At 35.4% G+C, this 19,832-nt stretch overlaps 2 protein-coding genes across 7 annotated transcripts in view; both read left to right on the top strand.

Annotated features, from left to right (window-relative positions):
* LOC100176009 (cAMP-dependent protein kinase catalytic subunit alpha) overlaps nucleotides 1-9,320 on the top strand; it is a 20,883-nt gene extending 11,563 nt beyond the window's left edge. For 2 of the 4 annotated variants that reach the window (XM_009861023.3, XM_026835444.1), the window contains exons 2-10: nucleotides 2,629-2,690; nucleotides 3,158-3,286; nucleotides 3,840-3,938; nucleotides 5,046-5,128; nucleotides 6,456-6,582; nucleotides 6,899-6,994; nucleotides 7,265-7,387; nucleotides 7,676-7,840; nucleotides 8,411-9,317. In XM_009861023.3, the coding sequence (XP_009859325.1) occupies nucleotides 2,629-2,690; nucleotides 3,158-3,286; nucleotides 3,840-3,938; nucleotides 5,046-5,128; nucleotides 6,456-6,582; nucleotides 6,899-6,994; nucleotides 7,265-7,387; nucleotides 7,676-7,840; nucleotides 8,411-8,536 (1,010 nt within the window). In that variant the 3' untranslated portion in view covers nucleotides 8,537-9,317. Of the gene's footprint in view, nucleotides 1-1,112; nucleotides 1,235-2,628; nucleotides 2,691-3,157; nucleotides 3,287-3,839; nucleotides 3,939-5,045; nucleotides 5,129-6,455; nucleotides 6,583-6,898; nucleotides 6,995-7,264; nucleotides 7,388-7,675; nucleotides 7,841-8,410 lie in introns of those variants that run through there. The other 2 variants (XM_002129007.5, XM_009861024.2) reach the window with 2 other exon arrangements.
* Nucleotides 9,321-11,705: 2,385 nt separating this feature from the next.
* Nucleotides 11,706-19,832, top strand: part of LOC100176053 (inactive tyrosine-protein kinase transmembrane receptor ROR1) — a 19,194-nt gene continuing 11,067 nt past the window's right edge. Inside the window, exons 1-6 of one of the 3 annotated variants that reach the window (XM_026835414.1) lie at nucleotides 11,706-11,834; nucleotides 12,599-12,800; nucleotides 15,418-15,502; nucleotides 16,254-16,309; nucleotides 19,144-19,264; nucleotides 19,611-19,783. In XM_026835414.1, the coding sequence (XP_026691215.1) occupies nucleotides 12,743-12,800; nucleotides 15,418-15,502; nucleotides 16,254-16,309; nucleotides 19,144-19,264; nucleotides 19,611-19,783 (493 nt within the window). In that variant the 5' untranslated portion in view covers nucleotides 11,706-11,834; nucleotides 12,599-12,742. Of the gene's footprint in view, nucleotides 11,835-12,520; nucleotides 12,540-12,598; nucleotides 12,801-15,417; nucleotides 15,503-16,253; nucleotides 16,310-19,143; nucleotides 19,265-19,610; nucleotides 19,784-19,832 lie in introns of those variants that run through there. The other 2 variants (XM_026835413.1, XM_002123820.5) reach the window with 2 other exon arrangements.

Here is a 19,832-nt window from a genome sequence, read left to right as displayed (position 1 = left end):
CCGATCAAACGAACATGTGGTTTACGATCAGAGAGACCGCACAAGACACGAGTTTCGTGAATTGCAGTGCTGCAACATGTAGAATTCATGTAAAAAAATTATTGATAATTGTTACAAAAGATTTTGCAATATTAAAGTATGAGTAGTTTTACAATTTTTCGCCTTTAATTACGAAATCAAACGCGGACACACATGCCACTCAGTAACTCGCAGGTGCTGCTGTTCCTGACTTTCCAAGAGTAAATTCCTAACGAACGAATTTGTTTGAACTAGGTTTTGTTACAAACTCGAATCCCACGTATTCAACCACGCATATTCGGATTCGATTGCATAATAAAAAATGCATCGAATAACGCCGAATTGATGGAATCCTGATTCGGCCCATCCCTAGTTTTTTACACGTGATTAAGCACCTTATACTAACCCCGGGTAAAAATATTAACACAAAAATAGTGGAACTTTAGATTAAAGAAAAAAAAAACAATTTTACAAAAAAAAAAAAAAAAAAATTTTAAATAATATTCAAAGGGGGGGGTCCGGACCCCCGTGACCCCCCCCTTGTATACGCCCCTGCACTGTGGTGACATCTATTTAAATGTTTCTTTTCGACTGTTGCTGGAAAGGAGTCTTAATTAATTGTGTGTATCGGATAAACTAATGTTATGTTTCAGAGGTGTCACATTTTCTAAACAAAGTGCATTCAGGTTCAAGTATGAAAAATGCTGGAAGTGGTTTTGTTAAATTGTATAAAGGTTCATGTAATATTTATAAGCTTAGTTGCAGAAAGAAGGTTTTGTTATATTGTATTGCTGAGATGTTGATGTGATAGTTGCAGGAAGTTAGATAGGAAATGATGCGTCTAGTGTTGGTAAGTCACGGAATGTTGTGTGTATCATGCAATTCTGGTCTTCTATGGATTGTTACACACGATTTAGCAGCGTGAAAAGTGAACTGAATGTATGGCGAGGTTTTAAGGTTTAAATTTCGGAATATTGTCGCACCGATGTAGAATGTTTGTTTAACATCATTTTACACTTTTAGTTTAATATTGTTGAGAATTTAAGAGGCAGTTTAAATTGTTTCAAATTATTGGTTATAAAGTTGTAATTGTATTTTATAGCCTCAATTAAGTGGCAAATTATGCATAGTTTGTATTCATTGTTTGGTAAGGATAAAGAAAAACATCATAATAAGCAACAATGGGAAGAATACAATCTCAATTATTATGCGTATGGTTTGTACATTGTTTTCAATATTATTTTAATTGTACCAAAACTACAAAGTATATACATATAAATACTTTATTTGTAGAAGTAGTAGCATCATTTTAGTTTGGAGTCTGTTTGTCTGCTATTCAGTGCTGTGGTGTATTAGTTCACTATTTTAATAACAATTTAAGTTATATATATATATTGGTAAACAGTAAATACTGCTGAAGAATTTAAGCTTAAGTGCTATTTTATTAACACCATCCATATTTTAAATATTTTTTATTATATGTTATAAATCTAACACAGAACATAAATTTAGTTGTTGTTTTGAAAACAACAGTAGAAGCGCTCAGTCATGTAAAGGTTGAAAGTATTATTCAGTCTTGGATATTTTTCTGCCGTTAGTTCTCATGTTTAATTTATGGGGTGTTGGCCTCTCTTTAACCACCAAGCTGTGCTCTGTGAAGCATGGAAAAGGTTATGATTGCTACAAACACTGGCTGTTGAATTGATATGTTTAACTACTGAACTCTGCTGTTATATATATAAATATGATGGAGCAAGTTTGTATTGTCAGCGTTGCTTGGTTTTGGTTTGTTAAAATTTCCGTTTGTATTTGGGTTTATTTTGTTCAACAGTCTGCATAATATGTACAGGAAACTGTTGGTATTGTTACTGCACAATGTGCATTATTCATCTGTCAATCATTTTGAATGGGAATTGCTTTTTAAAGTTCAATTGAACTAGAACAAAGACTGTTGTTTAGTTAGGTCACAATGCCTTTTCATGATCAATAAATGTTTGCCTATAAAAGATCAACTGAGTAGTCCGTAATATTACAATGGGTTGTTATGATGAATGTCAAGCATGACTTTACCAGGAACTTATGCTTGGGTTATTTGTAGGAATTTCATGTTAAGACACTCGTACAGCTGTTCCTTTTCAAAATCACACAATTATAACTTAATATAAAATATGTATTATCATTACAAATGACACTGCAGTATTTAAAAAGGTTATGACCACATTTCTATTATCTTAAATAGGCTGAAAGCAACAGTAGTCCTTGGTATATTATTACTTTATGTTCTACTTAGAACAAATGTTCTCCCAGTGGCCAGTGGCCTATAATTTATATTTATTAGACAATCCTAATAAAAACTAATATTAAACCTGAATTATCAAGTACAAAATTATTAAATTGATTTTTGAATTTGTTAGCCGCTGGTAGTAGTATGGGTTATTGTAATATATGAAAATATTTATCTATTTATGCTTTGTTCTAATGTTACAAACTTAGCTGAAGCAATGTTTTAATTGTATATTTGTAATTAAAGGTGTAGCATGTATCGGTCTACGCTTCCACCTCTTGCCAATTTAATTTAACAAGAATAGCTAATGTAAACTTCTTACACAGTGAAAGCCTTCTTGGCAGAAGCAAAGGAAGAATTTTTAAAGAAATGGGAAAATCCTATTCAGGTGATTGAAATTTGAACAAATAAATTCATGAATTGCTGTCGCTGTAAAATTATTTTTATTTAAAACAATTATTTAGCTCTTAAGGATCAATTTTGTGGTAAGAATATTGGCTATTATACCGTTATGTGACTCAGTATAATACACAGTCTATTTTGGGTAATATAGTACTTGACTCAGCTTTTGTTCTCTAAGTTTTTATAACTAAATGCTTATTCGGGCTATAAGTTCATAGGCCAATCCATTATAAACAGAATTATCTTTCAAAATTAGCATACTGGCGGACATGGTTTACATTACAATTATACGCAGTTTTAAATAGTACGGGAAATCCGTAATTATGCGTCAACTCAACCTAAATCCCTGGTTGCATCTTCTGCCATTGAACCTTACAATTAATGGACCAATATTAGTATAACTGCTCAAGTTTTGTGAATGTATTATCAAATAATATTTAAAATGTTTTTCAGAATAATTCAAAATTGGACGATTTTGAGCGTCTGAAAACTTTAGGAACTGGATCGTTTGGTCGAGTTATTCTTGTTAAAAGGAAGGAGAATTCAAATTATTATGCCATGAAAATACTAGATAAACAAAAGGTAAGATAAAATGTCTTAAGGTCTGGTGTTAGAGTGTTGGATGACGTATCAATGATTAAGGCTTTGGAAGTTGAGTCCAAAAAAGCTGGTGTCATCTTTTTTAGGGAAGCTTTATGGTAGATTTAACTTCTAGCTTAACTGAATTAGTTGAAAGCCCTGAAAATAGCTTTTAAATATCACTTAACACCCAATTCTGCGTATAGAATCGTTTGCCCAATACTTCATATCTTTGACATGCATTTTTTTAAGTTTCAATAAAACAGCAATTTAGATTTTAAACTTATACCAATTATTTATAAAAAATGTTTGTTGTATATCCATATAGAGTTAAAACTTATACCAGTGCTTCCCAAACATTAAACATTTTTTTCTGTGGCACAAATGTTTATTTAATAGAGGTTTGTGGCTTACCCCGTCTAAAGTATAATATGTTCAAATAACCCAATGAAACTGTTTTTATGGACCACAAACTACGGGGACATGTTCTTATTTCAGTTAATGTCCTCAACTATCTGGGAAATTAAAAACATTAAAGACTACTGTTTTATTTTAGGTAGTAAAGCTGAAGCAAGTGGAACACACTTTAAACGAGAAGAAAATCTTACAAGCTATTAATTTTCCTTTCTTAGTTAAAATGGATTTCTCGTTTAAGGTATATTATATATATTAATTCATATTGAACATTCTAAATGTTAAGTCTGTTGTTGTATGGTATTTTCCAATGGCAGGGTATTTCCAAGTTATATCTCTGATTTTAGATAAGAAATAGACAACGTTTTTAGAAAGGTGGCTTACAAACCATGTTTTAATATTTGGTTGCAGCTGTATACCGCAAGCCAGTTATTCTGGTTGGATTTTTATTTATAACTAAATATGTCTTCTTATTGTTATATAAGCTTCGTCTGTTGCTTTCAATATAATTTGTTTGGTAGTTTCTAGCGTTATATTGACATTGCATAGAAAACTTGGTTAGCTGTGATGTGTTAAGTGGTTTGTGTGCTTGAATAAAGAGTTTGTTAAGTGTGAAAAATGATTCAGCTGTAACAATAAGTCATTACGATGTCATAATTCATATGATTATTAAATCAATATTCTCCACATAAAAACTTGGTGCTGAAACTTTAGAAATAAAGGTTTTGTTTTCAAGCAAAGCCTTTCTATTAGGATATATACAATATAATACAAATGTATACTTTTAAGTCATATTGATTTTGTTGTACATGCAGTACCATGGTGCGTTTAAAATAAAACCTGACAAGGTGTAGATTGACACTAGTCGTAAAGTGTATGCCGTGAAATTCAACCTTTGGCTGTTGTACTTATATAGTCTGATATGTTGCTCTATGCCAACCTAACTGTGTGTCAAAGTTTAACAGTTAATACTGCCTCTAGTGCCAACAGACATAATATTTTTCTAAGAACTGATCTGTCATAAAAATTTAATTTGCTGAGTAAGAACTCTGAAGAGGTCCCGTCACATGGCAGACGAAATGTAATAAAATTTATGTTAATTTTTGTGCTGTAATTTAGTTCTTGGAAAATATATAATTAACTCTGGAGTCAAATGAGTGCAGCCTTCACGCTGCTATGAATTTAATCTCATATCATGAAATGGGATACCAAAATGTAAGAAAGAAGGGCAGCTTGAAAAAGTTGACATTTACCAAAGCGTAGCTTTGTAGTAGTTTTACTTTAAGCTTTACCTAATTAAACGGCTGTATATATTTAAATAATAATAATGATGTTGAATTTACTACAGGACAACAGCAATCTATACATGGTGCTGGAGTATGTGATAGGAGGGGAAATGTTTTCACATTTAAGAAGAATAGGAAGATTCAGGTAATACTTTATTCTTAATTATAGAATACTGTGTTCAAAGCTCAATGCTGCTACCATTTTGGGCGTCTGTGTGTCTTTGGCCAAGTCACTTAGTGGGAATTGCTCAGACCCTTTGATTAGTTGATTACTAATGAGTTGTCGGATTTGTCAGCCATACAGAAAAACACAACCATCTCACAAAGTTACATTCATTTCTGCTGCCCAAACTAATAAATTGTTAAATAACACATAGTTTTTGTAATACCTTTATATCTGTCCTATGTTACATTCATTTTAATTTAAAAACAATAGTTTTGAAGTTAGATATCACAAAGGTATCAATAATAAATACCCATATGTTTAGGATTAAAACCAGAGGAGGCCAGCATAATGTAAACCCTAAAACGTTCCTATTAATTTCTCGGAGCCACACAGACAGTTAAAGCAACAATAACAGACATGCGTTGATTCGTTTGTTGTTAAGCTTAAATTAAACCTCCTAGACACACAACCTTATGACCTTGATTGTATGTGTGCTTAGTGACAATAATGCTAAAAACAACAAAACATTTCAATTGTTAGTCCTGATATGTAATAATAACTGTGATGTGTTTCGGCCTTAAGCTAGCACTCATATTGTTGAGCGATTCTCGTACCATCATTAGTTCATTACAGTATACACTAAATTGATTTATATATTTAACATAAAAACTCTCGTGTGTCTGTTGTTATAGCACCATCTAAAAAACCTCAAATGTTAAAAAGGGAACTGTAATGCTTTTAATCATCTTGTCAGACGTCAGTACTGTAGGGTTGAAATGGGTTTGCAACTAAGTCCTTCAATTCAAATTGATTAGTTTAACTCCGTCTTGAAATTAATCAAGTTATGCTGCACATGCAGCGATTAATGATGCAGATTTACAAGGTCTCTCTATAGTTCCTTTGTGCCATATTGAGGATTAAAAAAAATAATTGAAATGAGTTTTAATTGATTGAGTGTCATGCTTAGGTACAAACTGCATTTCACATTACCCAATGTACACACACATACATAAAAAGGTGAAAATGATATTTTATGCTTCTGAAATAGAAGTCACTTTTTTGTCTAATATCCCCCCAGTTTTTATGTTACGTTTACAATTGTTATCATGATTATTTTATAACATACTACAACTTTTTGTTGTTTACCTCTGTGTTATTAAATTTAAGTGAACCCCTACACCACTCAGAATGACACACGCGTAGACATCCTACACCAGTTAGTCAGCATTAACTTCCCGTGCAGGCTTGCACCACCATCATCAACATTGTGTTATATAAATAGAAAATAATGATTGATTATTTTTAGTGAATCTCATTCACGATTCTACGCGGCACAAATCGTCCTTGGCTTCGAATACCTTCACTACCTAGACATCATTTACCGAGATCTCAAACCTGAGAATCTGCTTATTGACCAGCAAGGTTACATACAGGTAATGTAAAGATCATGTGTGGCGTGGGTATTAAACCGATAAACCTGTATGTGTTTTATTGCATTCTTTGTTTAATATGTGTCTGGTTTAGTGTGTCTGGAATGTTCAATGTTTGTTTAAATTCTATTTCGAGATCTTTTTTTTTTTATATCATTTAAACTACCAGTTTTAGTGCCAATTAAAATAATCTTGAAATGATTTTACCACTTTTCACAAGCATTTATACAAGTGTGTCACTGGTAGTTTTTACGGAGGATCAACAAAACAATCTTCAATTTCTCAATTTATACAAAATACATTGATTTTCTCTTGTCAGGTCACTGACTTTGGGTTCGCAAAGCGTGTTAAAGGCCGCACATGGACACTATGTGGGACCCCTGAATACTTGGCACCTGAGATTATTCTTAGCAAGGTAAAAAGATTTCTCCCTTTGAACAAAGAAATACCTATAGTTTATGACAGTTGCTGAAAAAAGTGTGCCCCACTTGACCTTTAGAATAGAATCTCACTTATTGACTAGCCATAGCATCCATGAATGCGGTTTGTACACATCTTTTTACATGACCAATTTTTCTTAATGCTGTTTAGATTGTTGCACCCTGTGTGTTAGGGCGATGAGACAATACACCAACACTTCAGGTCTCATGTGTGCCCCATTAACCGAACTTGTTATTATATATAGGGTTACAACAAAGCTGTGGATTGGTGGGCTCTTGGTGTGCTTATATACGAGATGGCAGCCGGCTATCCTCCTTTCTTCGCTGATCAACCCATCCAAATATACGAGAAGATTGTTTCAGGGAAGGTGGGTACCTTATGCTTACTGTCAAGTTATAACATGGGTGTCTTCCTAGATATACACGGTGTGTCCATTCACCCTATACTCATTGTAAAGTTATTGTAAGGGATATATAAGCACATTAAACACACTACACACAGTATATTTATAGGCCCAAAACTTCATAGAATTGGTATTTATAAACCAGTTTAAATGGACAGAACACAAAAAAAGGGTTGAAACACAGCTTTTTAAATATTCTAAAAAATATAGATGATCATTTAGGTATCTAACATATTATACGAATCACCCCAGGTTCGATTCCCGTCACATTTCACTTCCGAGTTAAAGGATTTGCTTCGAAATCTACTCCAAGTTGATTTGACGAAAAGATTTGGGAACCTTAAGAATGGAGTGTCCGATATAAAGGGACACAGATGGTTCCAACCAATTGATTGGATTGCTGTGTATCAAAGAAAGGTAAGATGTCTATGTGGTGTATAAGATCTTTGTGGGCTCCATGTCTATTTAAAGCTGACATTTCGAGTACAAATTTGAAAGGCAGATTATGTGTCTGGGTATGTAGGTCTAGGTTACATCAGCAGTGTGTAGTTAAATACCATATGATACGTTCATGAATAAATAATTGTTCTAATATGCTATTATAAGAAAGATGTATCTTGCAATGATATTGTAGGGTAGAATTTTCCTAATTTTTTTGCTAGGGTCACATTGTTAAAATACAGTTACATTTTGACATCCTAGTCATCAAACATAGAAATCTCATTGATTAATGCGGCGAATACAATGCAGTTTGCTTTGCTTGTTTGTATAGACACCTAACAGTGGGGTAAAAACTGATTTAGGCTTAAAACCGGGATGCTAAAACATGCAAGATCACCGCCTTTTCAAAATTTAAGGTGGCATGTCAAGGTGCCGAAGCCACACCATACGTTACGCCTATGCCCTTAACCCCTCTTAAGAACTTCCCCTTTAACCCCCTTCTACCCTCATTACCACCACCTAATGCTAATCCACCCACCCATACAGTTGGATGCTCCCTTCATCCCGAAGTTCAAACACCCGGGTTCCACGGAAAACTTTGATGATTATGAAGAAGAGCAACTCCGAGTTCACTCCACGGAAAAGTGCGTCAAAGAATTTGCAGACTTTTAACTTACTAGCCCCACCTGATGGATTTTATGTTTTGTTTCGTTTTAAAGTCCCTTCAAATGGGGAACTCCCAAACAAAAGGGAAAACTCCTAAATTAGGGGGATGTCCCATGGTTTTTCGGTCCACAGTGCAATTCAACTATGTTTAATGCAGTCCAAATGCTGCTATAAGTTGCTTGCACAGTATTTGGTCTAATTATTCCAAGACGATGCTCATTTTTACATCATAAACAAATATTAACACTGTTGTTGAACCTGGATTTCGCAATTTTCTTCAAATATTCGATCAAAACGAACGCCGTCTTGTTCACGGCGTTTAAACAAATTACGGCGCCACCACGCGTTCATTTGCACACAACGCGCCTACCGCTAGTTGGCGCTCATGTGCCCTCGATATCGCAATTACCTCAGGACCAGGAGAAAATCAGAAACAGCAGTTTTGTATGGCGTCATACTCCTGGGGTTTAGGTTTTTATATTTGTTCCTTCCTGAATTTACGAAACCAATATCCAAGGTTTTTGTTGCGTTTCATTTGACGTTTGGTGTTCATTCTTTTCCATGTTACCAGTTCTGTTTTGGGGTCTTGCCCCACGCACTGAACAATTCTGTAGTTCGTACCTTCGTGTAAATAATATAACTACAACGGATTTCTAATTAGGGGAATTTCCCTTAAACGGAACATTCTAAATAAACATACTTGATTTCTATAGATTTTTGAAGATTAATTTTCCTTGTTCCGTTATTTTCAAGATGTTAAAATTGAATACAAATTCGTTTATCACTGGAATGGTGTATTGACTTATAGACTCTTATAGCTGTACCTTAGTACCCAACTGTTAGAGAAGCATGCTCATTCGGTGAAAATTCATCCGCTACATAACGCTGCCACCACTATAGGTGCATGTGTCATTAAGCACGACAGTTTGCGGTAAGTAGCCTCCTATGGGTTGTCTAAAACGTTTGGATATTGAATGAATTCACAAGCAATCGTATTTCACGCACCTTCAGTGTAATACGCCACAAATTTGTACCGCTGCACAGCAAAATGTGGTTACTAATTAGTCTGATTAAAATTCGCACCTCAGTAGTTCTTAGCATCTCGACAGAGGGCATAAGGTGATTAAAACCGCCTGTTGGTTGAGGTACTAAAACGCAAGTCGTTGGTAGCCTACCTATGTCGATCTATCTATGGGTTTCTTAACCATTGTGTTTATTTGTGGGCGTATATACAAATTTATGCACGTAGCCTTGTTTATGTAAATGGTCGGTTGCTGCAAAGTGGCGAATAAAGTAGCCTAACATATATAGTAGGATGGGAGAAGTTGGGCATCTTTAACTCTATTTTCTCGTCCCATGTGGTAGTAAACAAGGAACATTTAAAGAATTGTAAAACTATATGCTCAAGACTCTACCGTTGTTGATTGTTTAAAACACGATTAGGATATTCGGATACTATGCGCAAAAGGTGTCCCATCTTCCCCCATCCTACTATACGTTAAAATATATCTAGCTTTTTTTCGTGAAGCAGATTACGGGTGTTGAGTGCCTCTGAAAGGAAACCAAAAACGGCACAGAAAATTGAGAACTTGGTTTATAGAATAAAAATATATGTTTTGTATTTTTTAGGAATTGTAATTAGAGAAAACTTTTCAATTTAATCCTTTTCCAGTGCTGTTTATTTCATTGAAAACAGAAACAAAGTCTATACAATACAATATAATACACCAGTCACATCAACGATAATAAACATGAAAGTTCCATTTTACGTCCTTTGTCTTTTTGAATGTAAACATGTCAGTAATCAATCAAACGAGAAGATAAATGACCTCGCGGTGACCTCACACCAAGTATTATTCTTCCTTAGATAAGAAGCAGCATTGTTGGTCATCAATCTTTTCTATGATAAAACTGAACATTTGGATTATCCGCACTGAGCTGTTCCTTCCGTTTGCGGTCACACTTTGTGGGGAGGTCTTAATGAGTAAATATTGTCTTATTTTCCCATTATCACTGCCGAGGTATATCGTTAGTGTCTGCTTGTACATGGGATAATATTATGCATTTAAATAACTCATGCTCACGGTCGAGTCTATCATATGTGTCCCATAGACCAGATGCATATTGTGTATTTATACACCTCATCGCACTGTTCAGTTTTAATGAGTGTCATATACACCAGACACGCAATGTCTACTGGTACATCTCATGCTCACTGCCAAGCCTGCCGTTTTGTTCACACAGCGAGTGTGACATCTAACACCTTGAAGTGACGTTCTAGCCGTGACGTCGGATAAGGAGCAATGACGTCATCATATCAGCGCCAAGTTTTTTCCGATTCGGATCTCACACCAAAAGCGTCGCTTCTCTCACTTTGCCTTCTTCTTTCGATGTCTCCTTCTGCTTCAAAGCGAAAATTTTTAGACAGTCGGAATTGTAAGAGCTCGTATTTGGTGAGATACGCGCCGTCTTAGCTCCAGGCAGACAAGAATGCCATTTCTTTGCTCGTTCAATACAAATCGTTCGTTCAAACGTCGAAAGTATCATTAGTTACAGCGCCAAAGCACTTCAGAACAAGTAACAGATGTAGTTTCAATGTGTATTGATACACAGTGAGTAGCAAAATAATAGAAAAAGTAGCTTAGATTACAGTCAATGTTTTGTATCTAAACTGTTCACTAGTTAAGTATCTGATTCTGACACACTGCTTGAGTTTGGATAAGAGTTGCTTTTCAAATGATACTGTATCGTAAATTTCAATAGAATTTTAAATAATCAAGGTTATTTTTATACCAGTATACGAGTTTTTTTAACTTTAAACATGTGTATTGTATGATATGCTCAAATAGTAATTAGCTCATTACAAGAAATTCGATTTAGGTGTTGTCTTTTGATCATTAGGTTTTACTCTCTTGATAAATGATGGAATATAATTAAATTTAAAACGTTTATTTAAAGCTACCGTAAAGCGCATATACCTTAAAACTTTGCTTTGTTCCAATCGCCGTTAAACAAATATCAAATGTAATTTTCGCTGATTTACGAGACATTAGCAAACGCTGTTGAATAATCAAACATAAAATCTTACTTCCCAGTTACCCAGGTTTCCATTCTCTGTTACTTAAAACAGTTGTATGTGTGTGGTAAACGTATTGAAATGAAGTAGTTCCTATATGTATGTCAATGGTGGATTGGACATGTTACCATTGCGGATATATAGCAATGATGAATTGGATTTCTTAAGCGATTCGTATTTCATACGAATTATGCGTTTCGGGTTATAACTTTTGTACAGTACTGTGGGGTAAGATGAGAAATCGTAAGAACATAACATCCCATGTTTCCTAATCCTTATTTTAACAATTAAAAACCTTTTTTGAAGTCGTGATAATAATTTTATATATTTCTTTGTGTTTTCTTTGAGATGGTAAAAGTAAACGAAACACCATCTTACCCCAACCCACTATACGTGTAGTTGTAATATTGTACAATTACGCCGTATTTAAAACATTTAGAAATACTCCCACATGAGTCTTGGCTTAAGTTTTTGTTATTAACAAGTTACTATTGAATAGCTTCGCCACTTCAAGTCGCATATTCTCGGGAAACGTACTCATTATATATGGTCGTGTGTATGGGTGGTAATTATGCCTGACGTTTGAGTCTATTCTGCTGGTTTTCGTTAAAATCGTGGCTTCGTCTGGTTTTAGTTAAAATAGTTGTCTAAGTGTGGACAGATGTGTTTGGAACTTTTTGTGGAAACTCTATTCGCTTTTATTTTTCAAGTTTTTGGACTTGTAATTCAGCCGTAAGAATATGTATGTTGTAACATAACGATAGTGCAAACGCAAAGTCCGTTTACATAGTATACTCGATGATATATCTGTGAAACTTCTTTGAAACTGTGTTTCAGTAAGAAATAAAATTGTTTGCTATTTTAGTAAGTTGTTTTCACATTTTAGGTCAGTGTTGGATAGTTTAGATTTTGATTGAGTTTTACAAATATACTGTATGTATTTGTTATTAACCCAAGCGTGACCTTTGGCATAATTTTTCTAATTTTCACAGAAGTTAATTTTCACGTAGCTGGGCCGTAGTGCGAAGAAACAGCTTGCTACCATTGTCTTTGCATCTCTTGACCTAATTGTCTTCACGCTACCGTAATTCGTCGGCTCGACGACCTCAAACCGAGCGTCTGGACCTTACAGGAACATGAATTGTGCCCGGAGCGTCGGTTGCTGCCTGCTTATCTGCTTTCTCGCATTTTGCGGTAAGTACCGGTTCCATGTTGTAACAAAAGTTTCGATGACAAAGAAAATAGATTGCCGTTCATTAGAAAGTAACGATTGAGTGTTTACGCAATACTGGTGACGTCACGCGGGTCAAGAGTGCAAATTTTAAAACGGTTGTAATTGAAAGACCCCCTGCGTTCTTGTTTGTAGATACACACATCTAGTTTCTGTACCAAAATAGCAACTACAATACTTGGGTGTCTGCTTTAACGTAGAGCGGAAATAAATTCTTAAAAGAACTTCCGCCAAACATAGTTTTATATTTTAGTTGCGTCACGCCTCGTTAGGTTAAAATCCGCGTTTTTCCAACAGCATTCCGGTTAAGTGTTGCCGGTATATTGAAATGTTGGGGCAATGAGCTATAGCTCTGGCCAAATCTCAATCCCATGGTATATCTAGCCGTAGGATCTCAACCTTATAGAATAGTATAGTATTAAAATAAACGTAATCATTATGTTTAAAACCTTTGACACAAAGTTCCGGATGACCAATTTAAAACCACACTACCAGGCCTAATTAAATTACATTTAAATAGATGGAAAGCGGATATGGACTGATAAGCCAACGCCATTCGTTCTACTATAAGTTCCCATCATGGTATATTGTATAAACTGCATATGGTCGTCTACTTCTATGTCAGTAATGTATTTTGTTGTTTTAGTTAATCTTCTCTGTTGAGTTGGTTTACTTACAGCAGTCTTAAGCATTTTAAAACACCTAGCAAATAATAAAGTCACCCCACGTATACCTCCAGGTGTAACGTGGTGTCATGTTGCAACACTTAACCTTTGACCTTTCTTTGATGTTATTTGTTTCCCACGAAACACGTGAACACCCCATGCTCGCTGCCGAGCGAGTTTAAGACAGTTTGCTTTATTCGTAATAATTAATCATTAAAGGTATACATACTGTAAAATGTTGGGATTTTTGTTGTCAGTGGTACAGAACCCATTACACCACATATGCGCGCTATGCTGTGCAAAATTCACAGAACCCATGTCCCCTGCCGAGCGATTTTAGGTCATTTTAGTTAGTTTTGGTCGCAATAATTTACTGTCACAATTCTTTAAACTATTTAAACGTTGATTTTATTAAGAATGCTGGTTGTATTTATTTGCAATATAAGAGCGAACTTATACAATAATCTACAGAAAATTATTTTTTTTCAGTTCTCACTTTTTTCGCAGTTGTGTAATCTTGCATACAGGTCCTTAGTGCGTTCCATTATTTGCTGAAAGTAATATAAAAACTTGGATTTTTACAAATATTTGACGCTGTGACGTCACGGATCCAGTCACTTCACATAAAACAGACACGAAATAAATCTCCGTCTGAAACAGCTCGCGTCTCGTTTTGACTTTAACGACCCAGTAAAGCTTGCGTTGAAAGTGTGGGACATTTTACGATGCGCAAATAGTCAGAATTACCAACCTAATTTGCACGCTATGGGATCGAACCAATGCAACCTATGACCTTGTTTATACAACTGTATCTATAAATTACTTTGGTTTTAAAATGAAACTAAACATTCTTTATAATTGCATTTATTATGTGTCTATTGTATTTTTAATTTTACGTTACAGTATGACGTTAGAAGCTCTTACGTCGCGTTTTGCGTCATGATATTATAAAATATTTAACCAATACAAATCACGAAAATACTTCAGAAGTTCAATCTGACAATTCTCTATGTTACGTCACAAAACGATTTTATTGTCCCAACTTTACGCATGAATGCTATGACGATATTACGCGACGTCGCATAACAAACAGAAAAGTTAGAATTCTGTCCTTTGTCGTCATTTAACATCCTGTTCATTTGTAAAATATTAACGTTAAAAATATAAAAGAATAGAAAAAGGTTAGGAATCTCCCAGCATATCAATAAATTTTACGTCAATTTGTTTCAAATCCAATGTTTCGTCTGCCATGCAACCAGACTTCGTCAATTTGGCTTTCAATAAATCTAAGTAAAAATATTTGTTTTAATAATTAAATTTCCTAAAAATAAAGAATGCTTGGTAACAACAGCAGCAGAATAAGTCAAACGTTGGGCGAAAGTAGTTAAAGTCTAAAATTTGTTAAATTTTTCTGACGCCTCATTGTCGCTGGGATTCCTTTGTGAATTACATTTACTTTGGTGCGAGGTGTTTGCATTGCTCATTATATGCGGGAAGTTTATAAGATCAATCAGCAGACAAAGTCTTCGGCGTTTCTTTCATCAGTTTCTGCAGTTATTTCATTGTAATACCCTCGGGTATACACCAGTCGTGTTGCGCTCTACGATTTCGGGTCAAATTCGTATAAAGGAAACCAACAAATGTGGTCGCTCAACTGTGAACTTAACACACTGTGGTGGCTTCGATCAAATAAGTTGAGATATAATCTTAAACTCAAACAAAGTGTTTCTTTTGTTAAGTTGGGCGGACGTTCGTATTTTGGAACGGAACAAACCACTTAAAAGTCACGAAATTACGTAAAATTTTAGTTCACATACGTTCCACTATTCGAACTTTTATTCACTTACGTGTTCACTTTAAAGGAATCAACATTATCTTGTTCTGACTCAAAAACCAATTCTTTATTGCATCATAGGTGATTGTTCTGCCTCGAAAACGTCACAAAGAAAAGAAGTTCTGCGTCGAATCTTCCGCTCCGTTGACCTGACACCTTCTATCAGGTAAATTTAGAAATTCCAATGTGGTTAAACTACAAACAGTGTACCGGTTCGTGAGATAAACAAAACAAGTTATAATTTACAAACATTTTTACCCACCCCGGCATTTCAAGGATTAAACTCTGTTTATTCTGTTTGTGAATATATCTTATTGCTCCACCAGCGCTGAGCTAAAGTATAAACATCGGATTACGTTGTCAGTAGTTTCGTCTTCGAATGTCCAGACCGAGAGAAGTCTTTAAGCTTAAGGGGTTAAGCCCCTGATCGTTAGGGGTTAAACGGGTCAAGTGGGATAGGGGTGTAAATATTTAGTTGCATGCTGTTATTAGTGTAAGGGATTTGTTCCAGGTAATTTCTGCCGTCTCTGTTTTGTGTTTTTTTTAATGTTCTGTAACATTCACTTGTCTTCAGTTAAACAACTAAAATGATGTTTAATGTGCATGCGTGGAATAAATGATATAGTAGGGCGGGGGAAGATGGGATACCTTTAGCACATAATATCGAAATATCCTGATCGTATTTTCCAATCAACTACAGTCTATGGGAGTTATATGGATACGGTTTTATAAATCTTTGAGTTTTCTTTGTTTACTACCAAATAGAAAGAGAAAATAGAATAAACAACTTTCCCGTCTTATAACGAAGTGAATTGAACTAATGACATAACGTGGATAGAATATATGACCTCATTTGTTGAATAACTGCAACAACATCAGTGTAAAGTCATTTCATTTATTTGTATTTATTCTTTCAGTACGACACCGTCTGCTTCGTCCATAGACCAACCAATTACGCCAGCTCCAACAGAAGGTATGACGTGTGTTAATACTTCAAGATTATATGACTATTTGGTGAATTTGAATTTCACATACAGGCCCATTTAGGGTTCGATTACGCAATTTCAGCGTAAACTGCAAAAAATAACCGTCGATTAGAATCATATTCCTTGGGTTAGTTGTGGTTTGGGCTCACTTTCGCTTACTCGTCAACAATTTGCCCGTTTTGCTGAAACCTGATATTAGTAGGTTTTAAACCTCAAAGTTAAGGCGGAATTTTTGAATTTTTTTTGCTTCGAGTTTTCGTAGCAAACCAATAATTAAGTGGGCGTGCTGCGTGTTCCACTTGCGGTTCTGACGAAGGCGATTCAAATTACCGTTCTACAACTCTAAACAATGTTATCTTTATTACGTGACAATCAAGAGATTGGTCAAAGTTCTAGAGTATAATTTCAATCACAAAGTCACGAATGTAGCATACAAGGCAAAATCTGGAATTAATTACTTACGTCATAAAATCCAAGATGTCTATAATTCATATTCGAAAGTTGCCCCAGTTAAAATACCACAAACCACAGATACGAATGGTTGGGGCCTCGGTATTTAAAATATTTCGCCGTTGCAACTGTTCGTGGTTATTTTGCATGAGCGCAAGAAGCTTCATGCAGTATAGGGTTACTTAATGTAGGTATAGGCGTCTTCTCATGCACCAGAAACACATGGCACTGGTACATTCATACACCTCATGCTTACTGTCGGGTTAAAACAGAGTGTATCTTATTATATACCACTTTAAGCTCACTATTCAGTTATAAATGGGTGTCATTATATAGTAGGATGGGGGAAGATGGTACCCCTTTTTATCCCATTTGCTCTTCCTTTTTGGTAGTAAACAAAGAAAATGCAAAGAATTGTAATATCATATCCTCACGACTCCTATAGACCGCTGTTTAATATATAAAACACGATAAGCGTATTTAGATATTATGCGCTAAATGTGTCCCATCTCCCCCACCCTACTATATTATATACGAGAGACACGTAGTGTATTATATACCTCATGCTTAGTGTTATTTGGAGCATAGCCAAGACGTATGACTGGAATATGATGTCACAATGATTAGGATGTGATCTCACAATTCCCAACGTAGATTATTCAACCGGCGAAACCGAGTTTATTAACCGTGACTCAAACATACTAGCGTGGATTATATTTCAAACACCTATACATAACACGTGGGTGGTCATTGTTGAACTTTTAAATCGCTTTTACCATGCCGGAATGTTTGCTCAGTTGCCATTTAATCCCCCGGTGCCATAGAACGTTAACTGTCCGAGATATCACCCTCAATGGTGGTAAGAGTGTATGAGACATATAACAGGCATAGCCTAAGCTCCTGTTTCCAAAAGGGCGCCTAAAATAAAGTCATGTCTGCCTAACTAAGCATTGCTTCGCAAATTTGAACATGCCAAAAAAGAGCGAAATCTAGCGATACCCGTGTAAAAATCGTAATAAAACCGTGCAGAGTCTCCAGGGTGCAAAAATACACAGATATAATTTTTATTGTTGGGATTAGCGATCTTGGCTGATGTCGGTTCGTTAAAAATTAATGTGTATAATTATCAATTCTGTGTTCGCATCTGCCATACTTTGTGTACATGCTCTGCATACCGATGTGGCAATCTATAATCAATAACTTAACATATGCTGCTATGGATTCCTAATCAAATGAATTTATGAGGATTTGGTGTTATAACACGCCGTCTGTTTAGTTATTCACCAATTGCTCAACAAGTATACCGGGGTCTTAAGATTTACGCCTATCAATAAATAAACCCAAATGCCTAAATGTGCTATATAATATAGTAGGATGGGGGAAGATGGGACACCTTCGGCACATAATATCCGAATATCCTGATCGTGTTTTAAACAGTTAACAACGGTCCATGGGAGTCTTGAGCATATAGTTTTACAATTCTTTGAAAGTTCCTTGTTTAGTACCACATTGGACGAGAAAATAGAGTTAAAACGTGTCCCAACTTTCCCCACCCTACTATACTCTACCCTACCGAGGCAGTTTAGACACTCAATAATACAGATTTGAAACTAAATGAAGTTATTTTACCCAAATATACCCATTCTCAAAACGCTGCCATAGATGCTTGCACCTAATGCACATGATGCAAGCATATGCGATACACATGGCGAAACACTGAAACGCTTGATCATTTTAACACCGGGAACATTGGTGTAACTGCCACAACACTCTAGATTAAGCTTCGCTGAAGCAACTGTGGTTGAATATAAATCGGGTTTGCAACCTCAATCTTATTGCTTTAAATACGAAAATCGTAAATGATAGTTATAAGCTGTGTGCATTCAAACGCAGTTTACTAATGCACGTTTATGTATAAGATGCTAAGATGGATCAATAATGACTTAGGTAGGTATTAACCTGGTCATATTCCTACGTAATAGTTCCGTTGACGTCACAGCGTCTTTGCAGCATATCGAGCCGTTCTTGTTTCTAAGAATCTCGAGTATGTGTAATAAATTTAAATTTGAATTTGGGCATAATACGGATGGGCCCACACACAAGGATAAAACGGCAGACTTAAAGTTATAGTCCAAATAGGTCATACAAATTTAAACCAACCAACAGTCATGCATGTATTTCCGCATATAGCTTTAGCAACTTGATTTTGCCATCAGTTAGCCGACGCTTGATTTCTTAGATCTTAAAACCGCACGGAACTGCGTTTCGTGTAGTTGGGCTAAAATCTTGGACTGGGATCAGCAGTTTAAATTGTGTGTATGGGAGCGACAGGTTAACATGACATTTATTGATCAGTTGTTTGTTGTTTTAGATCCCGATATGGAATTGAATTTGATGGAAGATATGGTAAATCAAACGCTGCAATCTGGTGGCAAAGCAATATTTCGTTGCAAAGTAGAAGGCACTCCAACCGATGCTGTTATATTTACTTGGTAAGTTAACGAATGAAAATAAACAAGTGGGACGTTTATGTAATTATAAAAATAGTTTTGAAGGGTATTGGGGACGTAAAATTCGTAACTTATAGCCTATGTTTATGGTAAATTTATTTTCCCGCGCGAATTTGAAATGACGTACAAGAAAAAATAGTATAAAAAAAGTATAGAACGAAAAGGTGTCCCATCTTCCCCACACTCTATTATATGCTAAAGGTGTTCCATCTTTCCACCCTACTATATAAACAAACCATACACACGCGCCAATGTGCAAGTTTTTAAACAGTCGTAACAAGTAATACCTTATTTATATAATAACTCGCTAACTCATAACGTTACCCAGGTATAAAGACGGAACTGAACTGGTGGACGATCCGCGTTTTAACATAAGAACGAAATCGTGGGGGTCACTACTGAAAATATCTGACGTCTACACTGCAGATTCTGGTCAATACAGATGTGAAGCTTCAATACGTACAGGAGAGTGGCACAGTGCCTACCTGACGGTTTCATTCGGTAAGAAAGTGTTTCTGTAGATTATATGTATTAGGTTACCATGTTAAGG

The sequence above is a fragment of the Ciona intestinalis genome, chromosome 8 (assembly GCF_000224145.3).
Source record: "Ciona intestinalis chromosome 8, KH, whole genome shotgun sequence".
In the NCBI taxonomy this organism is placed as follows: Eukaryota; Metazoa; Chordata; class Ascidiacea; order Phlebobranchia; family Cionidae; genus Ciona; species Ciona intestinalis.
Note: the sequence above shows the minus strand (reverse complement) of the source record. Positions and strands in the feature narration are given on the sequence as shown.